Source organism: Pan troglodytes, chromosome Y, assembly GCF_028858775.2.
Source record: "Pan troglodytes isolate AG18354 chromosome Y, NHGRI_mPanTro3-v2.0_pri, whole genome shotgun sequence".
Classification (NCBI taxonomy): Eukaryota; Metazoa; Chordata; class Mammalia; order Primates; family Hominidae; genus Pan; species Pan troglodytes.
Window position 1 is genome coordinate 33,631,055 of NC_072422.2, and position 23,272 is coordinate 33,654,326.

Genomic DNA, 23,272 nt, shown 5'->3' on the forward strand with positions numbered 1-23,272 from the left:
TATGAACCAGGAAGTGCTACTATTATCTATATGAACCAGGAAGTGCTACAATTATCTGGATGAACCAGGAAGTGTGGCAATGTCCCTATGAACCAGGAAGTGCTACTATTATCCACATGGACCAGGAAGTGTGGCAATGTCACTATGAACCAGAAAGTGTCACGATTTCCCTATGAACCAGGAAGTGCTACAATTATCTGGATGAACCAGGAAGTGTGGCAAGGTCCCTACGAACCAGGAAGTGCTACTATTATCCACACGGACCGGGAAGTGTGGCAATGTCACTATGAACCAGGAAGTGCTACAATTCTCCATATGAACCAGAAAGTGTTACAATGTCCCTGCAAACTAGGAAGTTCTACAATTATCTGAATGAACCAGGAAGTGTTGTAATGTCCCTGTGAACCAGGAAGTGCTACTATTATCCATATGAACCAGGAAGTGCTACTATTATCTATATGAACCAGGAAGTGCTACAATTATCTGGATGAACCAGGAAGTGTGGCAATGTCCCTATGAACCAGGAAGTGCTACTATTATCCACATGGACCAGGAAGTGTGGCAATGTCACTATGAACCAGGAAGTGTGGCAATATCACTATGAACCAGGAAGTGTGGCAATATCACTAAGAACCAGAAAGTGCCACGATTTCCCTATGAACCAGGAAGTGCTACAATTATCTGGATGAACCAGGAAGTGTGGCAATGTCCCTATGAACCAGGAAGTGCTATTATCCACATGGACCAGGAAGTGTGGCAATGTCACTATGAACCAGGAAGTGTGGCAATATCACTATGAACGAGAAAGTGTCACGATTTCCCTATGAACCAGGAATTGCTACAATTATCTGGATGAAGCAGGAAGTGTGGCAAGGTCCCTACGAACCAGGAAGTGCTACTATTATCCACATGGACCGGGAAGTGTGGCAATGTCACTATGAACCAGAAAGTGTCACAATTTCCCTATGAACCAGGAAGTGCTACTATTATCCACACGGACCAGGAAGTGTGGCAATGTGACTATAAACCAGAAAGTGTCACAATTACCCTATGAAGCCAGGAAGTGCTACAATTATCCATATGAACCAGAAAGTGTTACAATGTCCCTGCAAACTAGGAAGTTCTACAATTATCTGAACCAGGAAGTGTTGTAATGTACCTGTGAACCAGGAAGTGCTATTATCCATATGAACCAGGAAGTGCTACTATTATCTATATGAACCAGGAAGTGCTACAATTATCTGGATGAACCAGGAAGTGTGGCAATGTCCCTATGAACCAGGAAGTGCTACTATTATCCACATGGACCAGGAAGTGTGGCAATGTCACTATGAACCAGGAAGTGTGGCAATATCATTATGAACCAGAAAGTGTCACAATTTCCCTATGAACCAGGAAGTGCTACAATGTCCCTGCAAACTAGGAAGTTCTACAATTATCTGAATGAACCAGGAAGTGTTATAATGTACCTGTGAACCAGGAAGTGCTACTATTATCCATATGAACCAGGAAGTGCTACAATTATCCATATGAACCAGAAAGTGTTACAATGTCCCTGCAAACTAGGAAGTTCTACAATTATCTGAATGAACCAGGAAGTGTTATAATGTACCTGTGAACCAGGAAGTGCTACTATTATCCATATGAACCAGGAAGTGCTACAATTATCCATATGAACCAGAAAGTGTGGCAATATCCCTATGAAACAGGAAGTGCTACAATTATCTGGATGAACTAGGAAGTGTGGCAAGGTCCCTACGAAGCAGGAAGTGCTACTATTATCCACATGGACCAGGAAGTGTGGCAATGTCACTATGAACCAGAAAGTGTCACAATTTCCCTATGAACCAGGAAGTGCTACAATTATCCAGATGAACCAGGAAGTGTGGCAATGTCCCTACGAACCAGGAAGTGCTACAATTATCCCTATGAACCAGATGGTTCCAAATGTCTTTATGAACCAGGAAGTTCTACAATTATCCATATGAACCAGAAAGTGTGGCAGTGTCACTACGAACCAGGAAGTGTCACAATGATCCTAAAAACTAAGAAGTGCTACAATTATCCATATGAACCAGGAAGTATTGCAATGTTCCTGCAAACCAGGAAGTGCTACAATTATCCGTATGAACCAGGAAGTGCTACAATTATCCGTATGTATGAACCCGGAAATGTTACTATGTCCCTATGAATCCGGAAGTGCTACTATTATCCATATGAACCAGAAAGTGTTACAATGTCCCTGCAAACCAGGAAGTTACACAATTATCAGAATGAACCAGGAAGTGTTGCAATGTCTCTGTGAAACAGGAAGTGTTGCAATGTCCATGTGAACCAGGAATTGCTACTATTATCTATATGAACCAGGAAGTACTACAGTTATTCGTATGAACCAGAAAGTATTACAATGTCCCTATGAAACAGGAAGTGCTACAATTATCCCTATGAACCAGGAAGTGTTGCAACGTCCCTGGGAATCAGGAAGTGCTAACAATTATGTGTATGAACCAAAAAGCGTTGCAATGTCCCTGTGAACCAGGAAATGCTACAATTACCCATAAGAACCAGGAAGTGTCACAATGTCCCTGTGAACCAGGAAGTGCTATTATCCATTTGAACCAGGAAATGTAACAATGTGAGCCAGAAAGTTTTACAATGTCCCTATGAATCAGAAAGCATTACAATCTCCAGATAAACCAGGAAGTGTTATAATGTCCCTATAAACTAGAAAGTGCTGCAACCTTCCAATGACCCAGGAAGTTCATTTATCATGTCTAGGAAGCAGGAAGTGCTACAACCTCCCCAGTGACTCAGGAAGTTCTCTTACCATCCCCAGGAAACAGGAAGTGCTACAAACTTCCCTAGTGACCCAGGAAGTTTATTTAACATCTCCAGGAAGTTCATTGACTATCTCTAGGAAGCAGGAAGTGCTACAACCTCCCCAGTGACCCAGGATGTTCACTGACCATCTCTAGGAAAGCAGGAAGTGCTACAACCTTCTCAGTGATCCAGGACGTTTATTTACCATCTCCAGGAAGCAGGAAGTACTACAACCTTCCCAGTGACTCAGGAAGTTCATTGACCATCTCTGGGCAGCAGGAAGTGCTACAACCTCCCATGTGACACAGAAAGTTTATTTACCATCTCCAGGAAGCAGGAAGTGCTACAACTTTCCCAGTGACCCAGGGAGTTCATTTACCATGTCTAGAAAGCAGGAAGCGCTACAACCTTCCAGTTGATGGGGTACAGGACACCCCACCCTGAATAAGAATGTAGATCATTATGTGACACCCTGAAATATGCCACCTTGGCATACTGATTGCCTTGAGCAGAAATAAATCAAGAACCAGCCAAAGCACAACCCACGGTCTCTTGACTTCATCACAGTGCTCTTGTCTGACATTTCTTATTGACTTTAAAAATGTCCTGTCTGTGACATTTCTTAGGTCCAACAGGAAACCCCAAGCCAGGTAGCGGGAGCCAGGCCAGCCCCTGGATGTCAGCGGCTGCCTGCTTCTCTCACCATGCACTGAATCTTGCAAATTTGCTGTGACCTCACGTACAGGGGGGAAAAGCTGTTTTTTCCTTTGACATGCACACCCCTCTCCCCTCTCATCCTTCACTTCTGACACTGAATGTGTAGGAACAACTGCTTTTTTCTATACATACGCTCAAAATCTCTGTGACCAGAAGTCACAGAGATTCGGGGACTCTGTGCTGATAATCATTTTTTCCAGCCCTCTCATCCATGTGACCCAGGGCCCAGGAGCCAGGAAAACCAGCAATTACTCAGCAGTAAACGACCACTCATTCAATCCTTGTTGTCATGTATTGGGTCCAGGTTACTGGGTCCTCACAGGCTAGATCCACCCTCCAACAGCTGCATCTAAGCTATCCAATGGGCTGGTGCATCTTCCAGGGAAAGATCATTTGGGGCTTTAGGAGAATTTGAAGGGCTGGGGACAGCCATGGCAACCTGGGTGCCAAAGTCTTTCAATGACTTTTTTTTTCAATGGTCCTCTCCACTTTTATTTCTGTCTCTTTCCACGTGTGAACAACTCCTTCATCCTCTGATGCAGGCCTCTCTAAGGAACCTGTGATTCCATTGTAATTACACAGCTCATCCTAAATAATCGTCCCATGTCAAGATCCTTAATGTAATCCCATTTGCAAAGTCCCATGTGTTGCATAAGGTCACACATTTACATGATCAAGGGGTTAGGATGTGGGCATCTCTGGGGACCAGTATTTCACCTATCACATGGGGTTTCAACACCTGATGGGATCTGGGAGCCTGATGAGGGAGGGTATCACCCCTGAAGAGCTGGGTCAAAGTGAACCAAGTAGCTAGAACAGGTGGGCACAGGAAGTTGGTGATTCCCAAGGGCACCACTTTGGCAGAAGTAAGTGGGACCGTTGGGACCCCTCTACCTCTTGGGTCATGGATTTGTAGACAGACACTGAGAGCCTCCCACCAGAAGAGGGCACTGTCTGCATATAAAGAGAAAGATACACCTTGCTAATGCAGCAAGAGGAGGCCTAAAAGCAACCAACACTAACGGAGAGGCTTTCAAACCTCAGGGAGGTGGACCCAAATGGTACCATTGGTTTCTTTTTGAGGGAAAGTTTGATTTTTTTTTTCTCTTTAACTGCACTCTTTTGGGTCTCCCAGTTGATTGTTATTAGTACAGACTGCTTTTCAAATGGGAAATTAACTTTGCACTTAGCTGCCGAAGGGAATGATGACATTAGCAATGGGTACATGAGTGTAAGCAACAGCAGCGTGGGATCAGAGCCAGGATCTGAGACGCAGAGCTGGGAGGCAGGAGAGAGCTCTCTGGGAGCAAGCAGAGGGGAGCAGGGGTAATAAGCACTGAAAACAAGGATGGCCCCTAGGGACGCTCGAAGGGACATTTTCAAGACTGGGCACTGACTGTAGCCTCACTCTGTTCCCCTCCATCCCATGCCATGCCTGACTTCCTCTTTTCCCCCTCACTGAGCCCCACAGGCACCCTCAGTTCCATTGACCACAGGCCCTTTGCACATGCCACACTTGCGACACAAAACACCCTTTGACCCACTCCTTGGGATATAAGTCATCCTCATTCCTCAGCTGTTAGCTCAACTGTCATGTCCCCCCAGGGGTCCACATGTGTGCCCCTGCCTGAGCCCCAGGCAACTAATATGGAAGCATCTAGAAGCCTCAAACCTTCATCACTGCTCTTCCTACAGCACTCCAAAAACACAAACAAACTATAAGCAATTCGGCAACAGAGGAGACTTTAAAGAGTTACTCACTGTTTCGTTCACCATGAAGAAACATCTGTGAAATCAAAGTCATCCCCTAAAGAAGGGAAACAGGCTGTTAACACCAAAGTTCTGAGAGAAATGAGGAAGAAATGACCTGGAAGCAGATGGAGAAAACACCACAGGCCTAAGTTTCTAAGTGTTTTCTAAGTATCACTGTGACCAGGACCTCATAAGAAAAAGTGAATTCCTGATCATTTTCACATCACTCTTCTCTCAGACACAAAGAGTAAAAGATGAGAGCAAGAGTCAGGGGTGGAAAGAGAGGGAGAGAGAGAGAGAGAAACAAAGTAATTTATAAATGAACTGTGCTGGCTGGACGAAGTTGGAACTCTAACTCTGTCAACACAGGATTCCCTCCTGTTGATTTCCCATCCCATCACCATCTCCCTTCAGTAACCAACACTTCCGCCACAGAGGCCCTAAGAGGTGGGGACATATGATTATGATCAGATTTGGGCTAGAGGGTGTCTAAAAGGTGGCTCTATCAACCCAGACGTACTGGACAAACTGACGTGAAAATTCACCGTGGTTTCAGAGGTTGCCTTCTAGTTTTAAGCTTTTCAAATCCTGACTAAGGCTGGAGAAATTTTTACACTGAAAGGGGATAATAAGGAGGCTTAAATAAAAGAAACATGAGGGGCTACATCAAATCCGACATTTTTCCAAAACCATGTAAGAATATACTTACATGGTTTCAATGAGTAATCAATAACTTACATGGTTTTAATGAGTAAACAATAAAAACCAGATGATTATCCAAATATATATATATAAAGAAATAAGAAACCTCATGGTATGAAAACCAATAATATTATATATTTGGGGAAAAATGTATACCAGAATAGAATGACCCTTCCTGAAATGACTACATTTTTTAAAAAGGCAATTTATTTTATGTAAAGGTGAATATCTTTGGGTTTTTGCTTTAAAGTCAGGAATTTAAAATATCTGCTCTCTTCACTCATATTTAAACCTGTCCTGGGTTTACTATCAAAGGTAATACAACAAAAATACAAATAAAATGTAGAGAGAACATATAAAGATAGAAAATTGAAAAATATTTAAAAATCATGTGCAAATAATATGGTTGTCTTCTCAGAAAGATAAGAAATGAGAAAAAAATAGAAATTTAATAAGGGATCATAGTTCAGGATATAGTAAGGAAAAATATATTAAATCCTTTCTATGTAACAAAAATAAACAGAAAGATAGTGGGCATAAAAATATATCCAGAAAAATGAAAAAAAAGAAAAAACTAGAAATGCATTAAAAGAAATCATCAGGGAAAGAGGTACATCGAATATCAAGAAAAATCTCAATTTTGCAGGCATGTTGGTTCTGAAGTTCAAAGGAAAAAAATGTCAGCTGGGCACGGTGGCTCACGCCTGTAATCCCAGCACTTTGAGAGGCTGAGGCAGGTAGATTATGAGGTCAGGAGTTCGAGACCAGCCTGGCCAATATGGTGAAATCCTGTGTCTACTAAAAATACAAAAATTAGCTGGGCGTGGTGGTGGGTGCCTGTAGTCCCAGCTGCTGGGGAGGCTGAGGCAGGAGAATCGCTTGAACCTGGGAGGGAGAGGTTGCAGTGAGTCGAGATCGTGCCACTGCACTCCAGCCTGGGCGACAGAGCAAGACTCTGTCTCAAAAAAAAAAAAAAAGTCACCAAAATCAGAAAGCTCAGACAAATATAAGATACCATGAATAAAAATTTGAAGACTTGCCTGTCAAAAAATACTGTTAAACTATCCAATGGCAAAAATAAGATGAAAAAGCATTTTCATAGTAAATGGTTGGCAATATTTAATGTCTATAAAAAAAAGAGGAACATTTATAAAACAATACAGACATATCGGAAGATAAGAATAAAGGCAAAGTAATCAATACATATAGAAGTTGTAGGCTGGGCGCAGTGGCTCATGCCTGTAATCCTAGCACTTTGGGAGGCCGAGGCGGGTGGACTGCCTGAGCTCAGGAGTTGGAGACGAGCCTGGGTAACATGGTGAAACCCCATCTCTACTAAAATACAAACAAACAAACAAAAAAATTAGCCGGGCATGGTGGCGTGCACCTGCAGTCCCAGCTACTTGGGAGCTGAGGCAGCAGAATTGCTTGAACCCGGGAGGCAGAGGTTGCGGTGAGCTGAGATGGTGCTCCTGCACTCCATCCTGGCAACAGAGCAAGACTGTATCTCAAAAAAAAAAAAAGAAAAAAAAAGAAGTATACGTGGCAAATTAATGTACTATTTACTATTTTTTTTTAAATTGCAGAACTAAAGAACTGAAACTAGGCAAAGATTAATGTTACATGTGATAGTACATGACAAAGGTTTTCTAGGTGATCAGCAGCAGTAACGATGGTGGGAAGAAAGGGACAGTTGCACATATCCCTGGCATCAAAATAAATTCATATAATTCTGGGCCAATTTCAGAACCAGGTCAAAAGCTATAGAAGTACTCATACACATTGATCTGAACAATTTGCATTCTAGAAATTGATTCGAAGGAATAAAAACAAGTGCATAAAGTTGATTCAAATTGACTTTGAAATCCATAATTCTAAAATGTTAGAAGAAACATAACATTTTCAAAATTAAATATTGAAGTATATAATTATGTGGGAAATAAATAAGGACATAAAATGGACAGTAAAAGTCATGTTAGAAAGACTTAAATGACATAAGAAAATCATCAAGAAATATGAATATGCCAAAAATAACGTTACTAGCACATAACTATCAAACTGTCAACAGGATTTGGACACTAGTTATATTTTTCTGTGTTACAAGTTAAACAAGCATGTAAACAAAAAAAAAATCACTAACGATCTAACTATTTGAAAAGCACTCACCTCTCCACTGGGAATGCAACTATCCCTTCCTTCATATCATGTCTGTATTTAAAACCTCGTATTCAACTTTTTAGAGGTGGAATCCAAAAAATCTCAAAATTTAAGATTCTATTTAAGATTTATGACTTAAATCTTAAAATCTTAGAAGTAAAATCAGGACACTAAAAATATAATCCAAATAAAAATTATATAGTTGAAAACTAGGTTTTGGAATTTCCTTGTACAAGGAGTGAAGAGTGAGCACAGGTTTCATGTGAAATCTCCCAGCTGACATGGACATCACTGTCCTGTAAACAACATACAGATGACCCATAGGGTTAGAGGCTCTTACCGGTGGAATCAGGCTGCTTGGGGTTTGGATTTGGCTTTGGTTTGGGTGGGTTCAGTGGTGCTGGCTCGTCTGTTTGTAAAAGATGAGAGTTGCGATTATGAGTGCCTTGCGGTGAAGAAAATGAAACATCAATTTGCATACAGACGTTCACTAAACAGATAAAAACTGGACCTTGTTCTTTGTCATGGTGGGGATACCCATACACACAGCCTCCTGCCAATATCCTTCCAACATCTTCCAGCTACAGTACTGATAAAGCATTTTCAATAAAACCTATCAGGCAGCTTTTCAGATCAGCTACAGAATTGGCAAGGTACTGTGTAAAATGAAAATGCAGAAATCCTTGCTCAACTGTATTAAGAATTTCAAGATGACAACTAAAGACTCATAAACCAATATGGCACCCTTGTAAGCATGGGTCCCTGGGTGATCGAACAAGTCACACACTCATGAAGCCTAACTTGGCCAGGGGAGTCAGATTTGCCTTACATCATTCCAAAGACTGTGAGAGTTTTAAAATAAAACTATGCATACTGGTAAAAACAAAAACAAAGTCCAACAATATCCAAAACAAACAACACCACACCTACTCCCTAACTTTCCACCGTGCAAACAGGTTTCATTGATCATTCACAAGAGATACGTTTTTTGTAAACGATAATAATTTGGTGATAATAAGCAAGTCAGCCACAGTGGAGACTTTAAGGAGTTACTCACAGTTTCCTTTGTCATGTAAGGCATCTGCTAAGTCAAAGTCATCCCCTAAAGGAGGGAAACAGGCTGTTAACACCAAAGTTCTGAGAGAAATGAGGAAGAAATGATCTCGTAAACAGATGCAGAAAACACCATAACCCCACGTTCCTAAATACTTTTCTGGATATCCCTCTAACCAGAATCTCAATAGAAAAAGTGAATTCCTGATCATTTTCACATCACTCTCCCTTCTGATGAAAAGAATAAAAGATGAGAGCCAGAGAGAGAGAAATAAAATAATTTATAAATCAATTGTGCTGCCTGGACAGAGTTGGAATTCCAACTCTAACTTGCACATGGTTGTCTCCTGTTGATTTCCTGTCCAAATATCATCTCCCCGCAGGTAACCAACACCTTCCACCAGGGAGGCCCTCAGAGGGGCTAGAGGGTGTCTAAAAAGTGACTCTACCAACCCATTTATGCTGGACAAACTGACGTGAAAACTCACCATGGTTTCAGAGTTTGCCTTCTAGTTTTAAGCTCTTCAAATCCCAACTAAAGTTGGGGAAATTTTTTTTTTTTTGAGACGGTGTCTTGCTCTGTTCCCCAGGCTGGAGGGCAGTGGCACAATCTCGGCTCACTACAACAACCTCCTCCTCCCAGGTTCAAGCAATTCTCCTGCCTCAGCCTCCCGAGTAGCTGGGGCTACAGGTGCCCGCCACCACAACCAGCTAATTTTTGTATTTTTAGTAGAAATGGGGTTTCACCATATTGGCCAAGCTGATCTCGAACTCCTGACCTTGTGATCCACCCACCTCGGCCTCCCAAAGTGCTGGGATTACAGGCCTGAGCCACTGTGCCTGGCCAGGTTGGGGAAATTTTTATACTGAAAGGGGATAACAAGGAGACTTAAATAAAAGAAACATGAGGGGCTACATCAAATCCAACATTTTTACAAAACCATGTAAGAGTAAATGAGTAATCAATAAAAATCAAATAATTAGTCAAATATATTATATATAAATAAGAAATGTCATGGTATGAGAAACTATACTATTATACGTTTAGGAAAAAAAAGTATACTGGAGTAGAAAGAGGCTTTTTGAAGTGATTTACTTTATTTAAAGGTGAATCTCTCTGGGTTTTTGCCCTAAAGCCTGAAATAAAAGCTGTTTACTGTATTTACAATTCTACATATGAAAAGCTGTCCTGGGTTTATCTAGCAAAGACAGTACAACCAAATTACAAATAAACTGTAAACAAAATGTACAAATATAAAAAAGGGGAAAATAAAAAAAATAATTTGCAAACAATTTGTGGATCGTAAAGAAAAATATACAAAATCCTTTGTATATTATAGTATAAGCAGAAAAATAGTGGACTTAGAAATAGATTCAGAGAAACAAAAAACAAAAACAAAAAACAATTGAGAAATCCATTGACAAAAATCCTCAGGAGAAACAGATGCATCAAATCTCAAGGAAAAAGCTCAACTTTGAAAATGTTTCGCAACTTCTTTGATCAACTTATGTTTGAAGACAATTCAAATGAAATTAAAAAGACAGTTTTACTTCTCCCAAGCGGGAGACACAATGGCAAAATTATTCTCCATTAAAAAAAAAGTCACAAAACCAGAAAACCAACACAAACATAAGACACCATAAAAAAATAGGTCTTGCTTGTGAAACACTCCTGTTAAAAATATTAAAAGGCAAAAATAAATAGCAAAAACATTTTCATAGTAAGTGGCTGATAATCTTTAATATCCATAAATAACTGAAGAAGACTTATAAATCAGTAGGTACATATGAGAATTTAAGAATAAAGGGCATAACATCCAATACACAAAAGAAGTAACCATGGCCAACTGGCATGCACTATTTTTTTTTAAATTTCAGAATTAGAGATGCGAAACTAAGACAAGTTTCATATAATCCTTACACTATCTGACAAAGGTTTTGCAGGTGATAACCAGTATAGAGATGGTGTGAAGACAGTCATCTGCACACACCATCATCAAAATAAACTGGGACGATTCTGGGGCAAATGACGAACCAGGTCAAAAACTATAAAAGGACTCATATACATTCATCTAGACAATTTGAATGCCAGAAATCTCTTCAAAGGAATAATAAAAAAAAAAAGTAGATGAAGTTGACTCAAATTTGCTTTGTAATTCATAATTCTAAAAAGTCAGAAGACACAATATTTTAAACATTAGGGATTAAATAAATTAATGTATTATATATTTATATAGAATATAATTGACAGTAAATGTCATATGATATAAATGATAAAATGACATGAGCAAATGTTCAGTGACTATTAATAAGTATAAAATAGGCCAGGCACAGTGGCTCATGCCTGTAATCCCAGCACTTTGGGAGGCCGAGGTGGGCAGATCACCTGAGGTCAGGAGTTCGAGACCAGCTTGACCAGCATGGTGAAACCCTGTCTCTACTAAAAATACACACAAAAAAATTAGCCGGGCATGGTGGTGCATGCCTGTAATCCCAGCTACTCAGGAGCTGAGGCAGGAGAATTGCTTGAACCCAGGAGGCAGAGGTTGCCGTGAGCCAAGATCATGCTACTGCACTCCTGCCTGGGCAACACAGCGAGACTCCATCTCAAATAATAATAATGATAAAAAAAATAATAATAATGTTACAATGCAGTATGAACAACAGACTGGCTTTATTACTTAACGTTTGCTTCATTTAAACTGATGTATAAAATATAAGCACAAATAACCATCACAATGCCAAGAGGATGTGAACATTATTTATGTTTCTGTGTTAAAAATTAAAAACAAAAAAGCACTAAAAACCTGAATGTTTCACAACAATTCAGTTCAAAAAACAGTTGCTAGTCAGATTACCCGAGAAAGCTGTCATGTGTCAAAATAGCTGATACAAATATTCAAGGGCAAAAACATCGAAAACACCCAAGTTTCTCTACAGGGAATGCACAGGCCATTTTCTCTATACCAAGTTCATATGAAAATCTTGTGCTCAGTGTTTTAGAAGTTCCATACAATCTTGGAAGTAAAATCAGCAAACTAAAAATAGAACGCAAGTCAAATATCTATTTCAGAAAACTGTGTATTTCACTCCCTGCCCACTGGAGTAACTGTACAGAAAGTCAATAGCAAGCACCTGCTCATCTGAAAGCCTGTCATCCAGCTGATGTGGATACCACTCTACCGTGGACAACATACAGACAACCTATAGAGTGAGAAGCACTTACCGATGAATCCAGGCTGCTCAGGGTTCGCATTTGGCTTCAGCTTGGGTGAATTAGGAGGTGCTCGGTCATCTGTTTGTGACAATGAGAGTTGCAATCATGAGTGTCTTGGAGTAAAGAAAATGAAACATCAATTTGCATAGAGATGGCTGACGGACCAGGTAAAAGTTGGAGCTTGTTGCTTGTCATGACAGGGATAACCGTACACACAGCCTCCTGCCAACTTTCTTCCATCATCTTCCGGCTACATTGCTTATATATCAAATTAAACTAAAGCAGGTGTCTAGACCAGTGACAGAGTTGGCAAGGTCCCGTGCGAAACAAAAATGTGGGACCCCTCGTCTCAACTGTATGAAGAAGAGCAACATGGTAACTACAGACCAGTAAACCAATACGGCGCTTATGTAAGCACAGGTCCCTGGGTGACTTCACAAGCTTCATGCCCGTGAAGGCTGACCTGGCCAGGGGAGTCACATTTGCCTTACATCATTCCAAAGACTGTAGGAGTTTCTCAACAAAAGCAAGTGGACTGGTTAAAAAAAAAAACAAACAAAAGTCCAACAACATCAAAAACGGACAACAACACACTTACTCCCTAGGTTTCCACTGTGCAAACAAGTTCCATTGATCATTCTCAAGAGGTAAGTCTCCTGCAAATGATAATAACTGGGTGATAATAAGCAAGTTAGCAAGAGAGGAGACTTTAAAGAGCTACTCACTATTTCCTCCATCACGAAAGGCATCTGCTAAGTCCAAGTCAGCCCCTACAAATAGGAAACGGGCTGTTAACACCAAAGTTCTGAGAAAATGAGGAAGGAATGAGCTGGTAAACAGAGAAATCACCGGAGCCCCACGTGACTAAATACTTTATTGAACATGACTCTCACCAGGATCTCATCAGAAAAAGCAAATTGCTGACCATTTTCACATCACTCTTCTCTCACATGAATGGATTAGAGATCGGAAGGTGGCTGGGGGGAGAGAGAAAGAGAGAGAGAAAAAAGAGACAGATACAAAGAGAGAAAGAAAGAAATTCATAAATCAATTCTGCTCCCGGACTGAGCAGGAACTCCAACTTTGCCTGCACACTATTTGCTCCTGTTTACTCCCATCCCATCAACATCTCGTCCAAGGTCCCCAACACCTTCTGTGAGGGAGACCCTAACAGGTGAGGAAGAATGACTGTGATCAGATTTGGGCTAGAGAGTGTCTAAAAAGTGGGTCTACCCACCCAGGTGTGTTCCACAAACTGCTGTGATGTTCTTGATAATTTCAGAGGCTGCCTTCCAGTTCTAAGCTTTTCAAATCCTAACTAAAGTCGAGGAACCATTTTTGTTTTGTTTTGAGACAGGGTCTTCCTCTGTCACCCAGGCTGGAGTGCAGTGGTGTGACCACAGCTCACTGCAGGCTCCGCCTCCTGGCCTCAAGCAATCCTCCTGCCTCAGCCTCCCAAGCAGGTGGGACAGCAGGTATGTGCCAACATGCCTGGCTAATTTTTCATTTCATTGTAGAGAGGGGGTTTTGCTATGTTGCCCAGGCTGGTCTTGAACTCCTGGGCTCAAAAGATGCTCCCATCTCAGCCTCCCAAAGTGCTGGGATTATATGTGTGAACCTCTCTATTCCTGGCCATCATGAACTTTTTATATGGGGAAGGGAGAAAAAAAGAGGCTTAAATGAAGGAAACTTTGAATCCAACACTTTTCAAAACCATGTAACAGTACATCAGTAATCACTAAAAAACCAATGATTTTTCAAATATATTGTGTATAAAGAAATAAGAAGTCTCACAGTATGAGAACCTATACTATTGTATGTTTAGAAAAAAAAGTATACTAGAATAGAGAGATCTTCTTGGAATGAGTATCTGGTTTTGTAAAGACAATTTATTTTATTTACAGGTGAACCTCTTTAGGTTTTTACCTTGAAATCAGGAATAAAAAATGTCTACTCTCTTCACTCATACTTAAAGCCATCATGTGTTCTCTAGCAAAGCCAATTCAACAAAAATACGAATGCACTCTGAAGACAACGAAAAAACATAGAAAAGGAGACAAATTTTAAAATCACTTACAAATAATATGTCGGTCTTTTTAGAAACATTAAGAAATGAAGAGAAAACAATTGGAAGTTCATAAGGGTTCATCATTCAGTGGAGAGTAAGAGAGAATGCACAAAAATGTTGCTATAGTTCAGAAATAGAGAGACAAATAGCGCACATAAAATCGTACTCACCAAAACAAATCAATACTGACGGGAAAACACCTTAGAAATCCATTTAAATAAATGACCAGGAGAAAAAGGCACACAGAAGAATCTGCTCGATTTTACAAATATTTTAGCACTCTATAAATCAATTCATAGTTGTAAGTAATTAAAATGAAAAGAAAAAGATGGTTTTCTTTTTCCCAAGAGGGAAGAGAGACAGTGATAAAATGGTTCTGTTAAAAGGAAAAATGTGTTACACAAAGGTGGAAACTCACACAAACCTAAGACAACATAAAAAAGAAAAATTCAAGCCTTGCTTATAAAAGCTGTTCAAAATGTTTTCAGAGGCAACAATAAAGTGGAAACACATTTTCATAACATATTGGGCAATGTTTACTGTCTATAAATAATTCAAAAATGACTAGAAATCAGGGAGGACATACCAGAATAGAAGAATAAAAGACACAGTATCCCATACACAGAAGAAGTAGTCTCCATGGCCCACTGATGCATTGTTTTTGTTTCAAGTTTCAGAATTAAAGACGTGAAACTAAGACAAGGTTAGCATGACATTTTGCACTACTGGATAAAGATGTTTTGGTGAACACCAATATCGGAGACGGTGTGAGGAAAGGGTCATCTGCACACCCCGCCGCCATCAAAATAAATTGGTGCAATTCTGGGGCAATTTCAAAACCATGTCAGAAGCTACAGAAGTACTCACACACATCGATGTAAACAACTTGCACTCTAGAAATATATCTTCAAACATAAAGGAAAGTGCATGAAGGGCAGTCAAATTTGCTTTGTAATTGATAATTCCAAAACATCAGAAGAAACATAACTTCAGAATTAGGGATTAGTTAAAGAAACCAAAGTATGTAATTAAGTCTGTAGTATAATAATGTAAAGTCGTATGATACAAATGATTAAATGACATGAGAAAATGGTCAAGGAATATTCTTTTGCCAATAATAACATAACCAGCAAAAAACCATAAAAATGTCAACAGGATTTAGACCACCTGGATAGATTTCTGTGTTAAAAATTAAACAAACATGTAAAGAAAAACACTCAGTAAAAATCTAATTGTTTAAAACAAGTTGGCTTCTCCATGGGAAACACACAGATTCTTTTCCTCATATCAAGTCTACATCTAAAAGCTCTTATTCAATGATTTGGAAGTTCCATTTATCTTTGAAGTAAAATCAAGAAAAGGAAAATAAAATCCAACCCAAAAACATATTTTCGTAATCTAGGTTTTCCACTACTTGAACACTGGAATTACCTTGTAATTCAACAGTAGGAACAGGCTCACCTGAAATCGCCTCTTCTCAGATGACACGGACATCACTGCCAGGTAAACAACATAGAGACCACCCCGTAGGGTTAGAGGCTCTTATCAGTGAAACCAGGTCAGTTGGGATTTGGATGTGGCTTTGGTTTGGGGGCATTAGGTGGTGCTGGGTCACCTGTTTGTAAAACATGAGAGTTGGCGATCATCAGTGCCCTGCAGTCAAGAAAATGAAAAATCAATTTCCATGGCGACCAGAAAAGGAAATGAAAAATCAATTTGCATAGAGACCGTTCACTAAACCGGTAAAAAATGACCCTTGTTTTTGTCATGGTGGGGATGCCCATACACATAGCCTCCTGCCAATTCCCTTCCATCACCTTCCAGCTACAGGATTTAACTTCAAGTATTTTCAAAGAAAACTAAGCCAGGTGTCCAGACCACCTCCAGAATTTGAGAGGTCCTGCACAAAATGAAAATGCAAGATTCTGTTCCAATTTTATGACGAATTTCAAGATGGCAGCTACTGAGTAATACACCAATATGGTGCCCTTGTATGCACAGGTCCCTGTGTGACATCACAGATCACATGCCCATGAAGTCTGACCTGGCCAGGGAAGTGACATTTGCCTTATATCATTCCAAAGTCTGTAACAATTTTAAAATAAAAGCCAGCATATTGGTGGGAAAAAAAACACAAAAATCCAACAACAACAAAAATAAAGCACAACAAGGCATATACTTCCAATATTTCCACTGTATAAACCCAATCCATGGATTATGCAAAAGAGATAAGTCTCTTGGAAATGACAGTAATTTGGTGACAATAACAAATCAGCAACAGAGGAGACTTTAACGAGTTACTCACTGTTTCCTCCATCACCAAAGGCATCTGCTAAGTCAAAGTCAGCCCCTAAAGGAAGGAATCGGTCTGTTAATAGTAAAGCTCTGAGAAATGAGGAAGGAATGACCTCGGAAACAGATGGAGAAATCACCAGAGACCCACATGACTAAAGACTTTTCTGAACATCACACTGACTAGGATCTCATCAGAAAAAGAAAATTTCTGATCATTTTCACATCATTCTTCCCCCACATGAAAAGAGTAAGAGATGACAGCAAGAGAAAGAGGGAGAGAGAAAGAATGTCATTTGTAAATCAACTGTGCTGCCTGGACCCAATTGGGACTCTGAATCTGCCTGCACACAACTCTGTCCCATTGATTCCCCATTATCTCCTCCCAGGTCCCCAACACCTTCAGCAAGGCAGACGGTAAGAGATAGGGCAGGTGACTGTGATCTGATCTGTGACTGACGGATTCTGATCTGTGTCTGAAAAGTGGCTCTACCCACCCAGCTGGGCTCCACAAACTAATGTGACATTCATGCTAGTTTCAAAGCCAGCCTTCTAGTTTTTTTGTTTGTTTGTTTTTTGTTTTTTTTTCATATGGAGTTTTGTCCTTTTGCCTGGCTGGAGTGCAGTGGTGTGATCTCGGCTCACTGCAACCTCTGCCTCCCGGGTTCAAGCCATTCTCCTGACTCAGCCTCCTGAGTAGCTGGGATTACAGGCATGCACCACCATGCCAGGATAATTTTTGTATTTTTAGCAGAGGCAGGGTTTCTCCATGTTGGTCAGGCTGGTCTTGAACTCCTGACCTCAAGTGATCCAGCCGCCTCGGCCTCCTAAGCTGCTGGGATTACAGGTGTGAGCCACCTTACCTGGCCCAGCCTTCTAGTTCCAAGCTTTTCAAATCCCAATTAAGGTCGAGGCACATTTTATATTGGGAGTGATAAAGGAGGCTCAAATGAAAGAAACATGAGGGGCTACATCAAAATGAATCTTTTTTTCAAAACCATATTAAAATACACAAGTAATAAATAAAAAGCACATGATTTTTCACATACATTGTATAGAAAGAAATAAGAAATCTCATGGTATGAGAACCTATGTGTTCAGAAAAAAAGTATACTAGAAGAGAAAGACACTCATTGAAATGACTTATTTTATTTAAAGGTGAATCTCTTTGGGTTTTTGTCCTAATGTCTGGAAAAAAAGTTGTCTACCATATTTACAACTCTACATATTAAAAGTTGTCCTGAATCTTCTAGCAAAGGCCATAGAACTAAATTACAAATAAACTGTAAAGAGAATGTATAAATCTAGGAACAGGGAAAATTTTAAAAACCCATTACCAAATAACATGACCGACTTCTTAGAAAAGGTCAGAAATGAAGAGAAAAAAATTGAAATTTAACAAAGGGTCACCATTTCATGGATTGCAAAAAATATATACACAATCTCTTCTACATGACAGAAATAAACAGAAAAACAGTGGACATGAAAATGGATTCAGAGTAACAAAAACAAGGAAAAAACACTTTAGAAACCCATTGACAGAATCAACAAGAGAAAGAGAAATCGAATCTCAAAGAAAAAGCTCAGGCCAGCATGGTGGCTCACACCTGTAATCCCAGCATTTTGAGAGGCTGAGATGGGCGGATCACCTGAGGTCAGGGGTTCAAGATCAGCCTGGCTAACATGGCGAAACCCCGTCTCTACTGAAAATACAAGAATTTGCCGGGCATGGTGGTGCATGTTTGTAATCCTAGCTAATTGGGAGGCTGAGGCACGAGAATTGCTTGAACCCAGGAAGTGGAGGTTGCACTGAGCCAAGATCACGCCACTGCACTCCAGCCTGGGCGAGAGAGAGAGACTCTGTCTCAAAAAAAAAAAAAAAAGAAAAGAAAAGAAAAACTCAACATTGAAAACGCGTTACCATTCCTTGAATCAACCTACGGTGATAAACAATTCAAATGAAATTTAAAAGAAGTTTTTACTTCTCTGAAGAGAAGGGACAATAGCAAAATGATTCTCAATTTAAAAGGAAAAAAAGTTACAAAAAACAGGATATCCACACAAACATAAGACACCATTAAAAAAATAAACATACCACTTGTAAAACTTTCCTGTTAAAAATATTCAAAGGCAAAAATAAAGTGCAAAACCATTTTCATAATAAGTGGCTGGTAATCTTTAATATCGAAAAATCATTGAAGAAGGCTCATACATCAGTAGGTAGGGAGGCTGAGGCAGGCAGAACATCTGAGGTCAGGAGTTCGAGACCAGCCTGGCCAACATGGTGAAACCCCATCTCTACTAACAATACAAAAATGAGCTGGGCCTGGTGGCGGGCACCACGAATTGAAGGATCAAAGCCAAAGCATCCAATACACAAAAGAAGAAGTCTCCGTGGCCCATTGGGATGCATTATGCTTTTTACATTTCAGAATGAGAGATGTAAAACTAAGACCGGTTTGATATAATAATTACACTATTTGACAAAGGTTTTGTAGGTGATAATTGCTACCGGAAAAGGTTCGAAGACAGGGACATTTGCAGACGCCCTGGTATCAAATCAAATTGGTGCAATTCTGGGGCAAACAACCAACCAGGTTAAAAGCTATAAAAGTACTCATGAGCATTGATCTAGACAATTTGAATGCCAGAAATCTCTTCAAAGGAATGAAAAAGAGTAGACAAAGTTGACTCAAATTGGCTTTGTAATTCGTAATTCTAAAATGTCAGAAGACACAATGTTTTCAACATTAGGGATTAAAGGAATTAATGTATTTTATTATATATTTAGATAGAATAGTATTTGTCAGTAAATGTCATATGATAGAAATGAGAAAACATGAGAAAATGTGAATTAATATTCTTATGAATAAGTATAAAATAAAGTTACAATAAACAATATAGAGACCACCCGTAGGGTTAGAGGCTCTTACCAGTGAAACCAGGTCGGTTGGGGTTTGGATCTGGCTTTGGTTTGGGGGCGTTAGGTGGTGCTGGGTCACCTGTTTGTAAAACATGAGAGTTGCAATCATCAGTACCTAGTAGTCAAGAAAAGGAAAAATCAATTTCCATAGCGACCAGAAAATGAAAAATCAATTTCGATAGCGACCAGAAAAGAAAATGAAAAATCAATTTCCACAGCGACCAGAAAATGAAAAATCAATTTCCATAGCGATGAGAAAAGAAAATGAAATATCAATTTGCACAGAGACTGTTCACTAAACAGGTAAAAACTGGCCCTTGTTTTTGTCATGGTGGGGATACCCATACACGTAGCCTCCTGCCAATTCCGTTCTGTTGTCTTCCAGGCACAGGATTTAACTTCAAGTATTTTCAAAGAAAACTAAACCAGGTGTGCAGACCACCTCCAGAATTTGGGAGGGCCTGTGCAAAATGAAAATGTGCGACCCATTGTTCCAACTGTATGAAGAATTTGAAGATGGCAGCAACACAGCAATAAAGCAACATGGCACCTTTGTGTGCACAGGTCCCTGTGTGACTGCGCAGGTCTATGCCCATAGGGCCTGACCTGGCCAAGGGAGTCACATTTGCCTTACGTTGTTCCAAAGACTAACCATTTTAAAATAAAAGCCAGCATACTGGCTGGGCGTGATGGCTTGCACCTATAATCCCAGCACTTTGGGAGGCCAAGGTGAGCGCATAGCTTGAGTTTAGGAGTTAGAGACCAGCCTGCCCCACATGGCAAAACCCAGCCCCTACTAAAAAGACAAAAATTAGCCGGGCGTGGTAGTGGGTGCCTGTAATCCCAGATGCTCAGGAGGCTGAGGCACGAGAATCGCTTAAGCCCAGGAGAGGGAGGTTGCGGTGAGCCGAGATCGCGCCACCGCACTCCAGCCTGGGCCACAGAGTGAGACTCTGAACCTACACTTCAAAAAAAAAAAAAAAAAACCAGCATGCTGGTAAAAAAAAAAAAAAAAGAAAATCAAAAATCCAACAACAAAAATAAACAACACATATACTTCCTATGTTCCCACTGTCCAAACTCAATCCATTTATCACGCAAAAGAGATGTCATGAAAATGATAATAATTCAATGGCAATCAGCAAAGTCAGCAACAGAGGAGACTTTAAAAAGTTACTCACTGTTTCCTCCATCAGGAAAGGCATCGCTAAGTCAAAGTCAGCCCTTAAAGGAGGGAAATGAGCTGTTAATACCAATGTTCTGAGAAATGAGGAAGGAATGACCCAAAAACAGGTGGAGAAAACACCACGGCCCCATGTTTCTAAATACTTCAGAAAACGTGAATTCCTATCTTCTCATCACTCTTCCCTCAGGTGAAAACAGTAAAAGATGAGCATGAGACAGAAAAAGAGGGAGTGAGAGAGAAAGAGAGAGAGGAGAAAGAGGGGGAGAGAGGAGATAGAGGAGAGAAAGAGGAGAGGGAGGAGAGAGAGGGGGGAGAGAGAGAGGAGATAGATGAGAGAGGCGGGAGAGAGACAAGAGAGAGAGGAGAGAGAAGGAGAGAGTGAGGAGATAGAGGAGAAAGGCGAGAGACAAGAGAGAAGGAGACAGGAGAGAGAGATGGGAGAGAGGAAAGAGGAGAGAGAGGAGAGGAGAGACGAGAGAGAAAAGGAGAGAGAGAAGAGGGGGAGGGAGAGAAAAGGGGAGACAGAGAGGGGAGAGAGGAGAGAGGTGAGAGAGAGGTGAGAGAGAGGCGAGAGAAAGAGGAAAGAGAGGGGAGAGAGAGGGAGAGAGGAGAGTGAGGAGAGAGAGAAAAGCGAGAGAAAGAAGAGAGATAAGAGGGAGGGAAGAGGAGAGAAGAGAGAGAGACGAGAAAGGAGAGAGAGAGGAAGAGGGAGAGAAGAGGAGAGAGAGAAAGGAAAGAGAAGAGAGGAGAGACAGAGAAGAGAGACTGCAGTATCCATAAGATCCATAAGAACGTCACCAGGGTTGGGGGGGAATCGGATGCCACCTCTTCCCCAGGTTACCCTAAATTTAAGAGTTTGCGATTCTGCAAACTGTAGAAGGAAAATTAAAACTTGGAACCCCAGTTCACTCTGCCAAAATAATTAATAATAATAATAAAAAAGCTGGAAGCTGAGTCAGGCAGGAAGGTGTCTTTCCTTCTGTTCCCAAGCAGACAGATGCAGACAGTGCAACAACTCTCTGTTGACCTTATCTTAGTAAAGTGCCAATTTAGTGAGCGCAAGACAAACACATAATTGACTATTCTACCTGCTGCTTTTCTTTTGCAACAGGTGAATTCGGTAAAATGAGCCTTCCTCCTTCTTTCCCCTCCAGCGTGCTTTCCCCCTTTAAATACCGAAGCTCTCAATAGTATCTTTGGAGAAAGGCATAGACCCGTCTCCCGGGCTCCTTCCTGACCTTCGCCAAATCAACTCAAAAGGATTGGGACTTGTCCCAGATACTTTTTGGTTTACGAAAGAAACGCTGGCTTTTTCCTCTGAAACGGCTCCCACCTGGCCCCAGGAAGAGCGCTGGGGAGAAAGTGGGCGCCTCCTCCGGACCTGGGTCCCCCTGGGCACAGCGCGTCCCGCCGGGCACGGAAGAGGGGCCGGGTGTCCCCCCGGGGCGCCCCGTCCCTGCACCCCACATCCCCAGGCGGATCCCCAGGCCCAGTCCGCGCCACCCCCCGCGTCCTCCCACCCGGATCCCGCCGCTCGCTCACCGGGGCGGCCACCAGACGGCGGAGCAGGCCGAGGAGCCGCAGCGCCAGCGCAGCCCCGCGAGCCATGGCGCGCCCAAGGCGAGCAGAGATCGTCCGCGAGTGCAGCGCGCGGGCGAAGGCGGCGGGACGGAACCTCCCCCACGGGCCGGGTGGGGCGGAGCCCGCGGAGGACTCGAAGGGGTTGGGTGAGGGGAGCAGCCCTGCAAACTCAGCCCAGGCTGCGCCTGCCCCGCCCCCCCACCCCGGCCTCCACTTGCGCACGGAAGGGGAGGGAACGCCGGGCCCGGGGAGGGGACAGAGGAGGGGGCGGGCGGAGGTGGCTCGGGCCGCGCCGAGGGGACCACGGGACGCCCTCCTTCCCTTCTCAGGAAACTGTGAGTGCCCCCCGCCCACAAGCCCGTCGCCAGGACGGCGCCAACTAGACCAAAGTGCAACCCCCAACATTCTCGGGAAAGTGCGGGTCCCTCCCTCTCTACAGCCCCTTAAATGCACGCCCCAGGGCGGCCCCTACCTGGAGCCAAGAGAAACCGCTGCCCTTCTTGGAGAGGTGTGGGCCTCTCCGCGCCCGCCCTTGCTGTCCCCTCTCTGTTCCTAACAGGCACCCCCCCAGGCAGCCCCAACGGGGAGGAAATGAAACTCTTCCTGCTCCTGTGCTCGGAAAAGTATGGGGCCCCTTCCCGCTGCTCACGGGGCGCTCGGGGCGATCCCCAAGGGGTGCAAAGTGCAATTCCCTCCCTGCTCAGGAAGGCGTAGGCCTTGACAGGCAGCCACGGCCCCTGGTCCTTTCTGGAGCGTCCGAGCTGGGGGCGCTCAGTGGCGAAAGATGGCGGGGGTGGGGGGCTT

The 23,272-nt window shown here is 41.9% G+C and overlaps 1 protein-coding gene across 7 annotated transcripts in view; it reads right to left on the bottom strand.

Moving 5' to 3' along the window:
* Nucleotides 1–22,673, bottom strand: part of LOC751056 (CD99 antigen-like) — a 60,696-nt gene extending 38,023 nt beyond the window's left edge. For 2 of the 7 annotated variants that reach the window (XR_010154993.1, XM_063805048.1), the window contains exons 1-10: nt 22,430–22,673; nt 20,883–20,925; nt 19,712–19,780; nt 16,792–16,836; nt 15,948–16,139; nt 13,017–13,188; nt 12,428–12,496; nt 9,206–9,250; nt 8,489–8,557; nt 5,299–5,344 (exon numbers count right to left, since the gene is read on the bottom strand). Coding sequence is in view for 6 of the 7 variants with exons in the window: in XM_063805048.1 (XP_063661118.1) it covers nt 5,307–5,344; nt 8,489–8,557; nt 9,206–9,250; nt 12,428–12,496; nt 13,017–13,167 (372 nt within the window). In the remaining variant the exon portion in view is untranslated. Of the gene's footprint in view, nt 1–5,298; nt 5,345–8,488; nt 8,558–9,205; nt 9,251–12,427; nt 12,497–13,016; nt 13,189–13,311; nt 13,391–15,947; nt 16,140–16,791; nt 16,837–19,711; nt 19,781–20,882; nt 20,926–22,429 lie in introns of those variants that run through there. The other 5 variants (XM_054677282.2, XM_063805049.1, XM_054677281.2 and 2 more) reach the window with 3 other exon arrangements.
* Between the last annotated feature and the right edge of the window lie 599 nt (nt 22,674–23,272).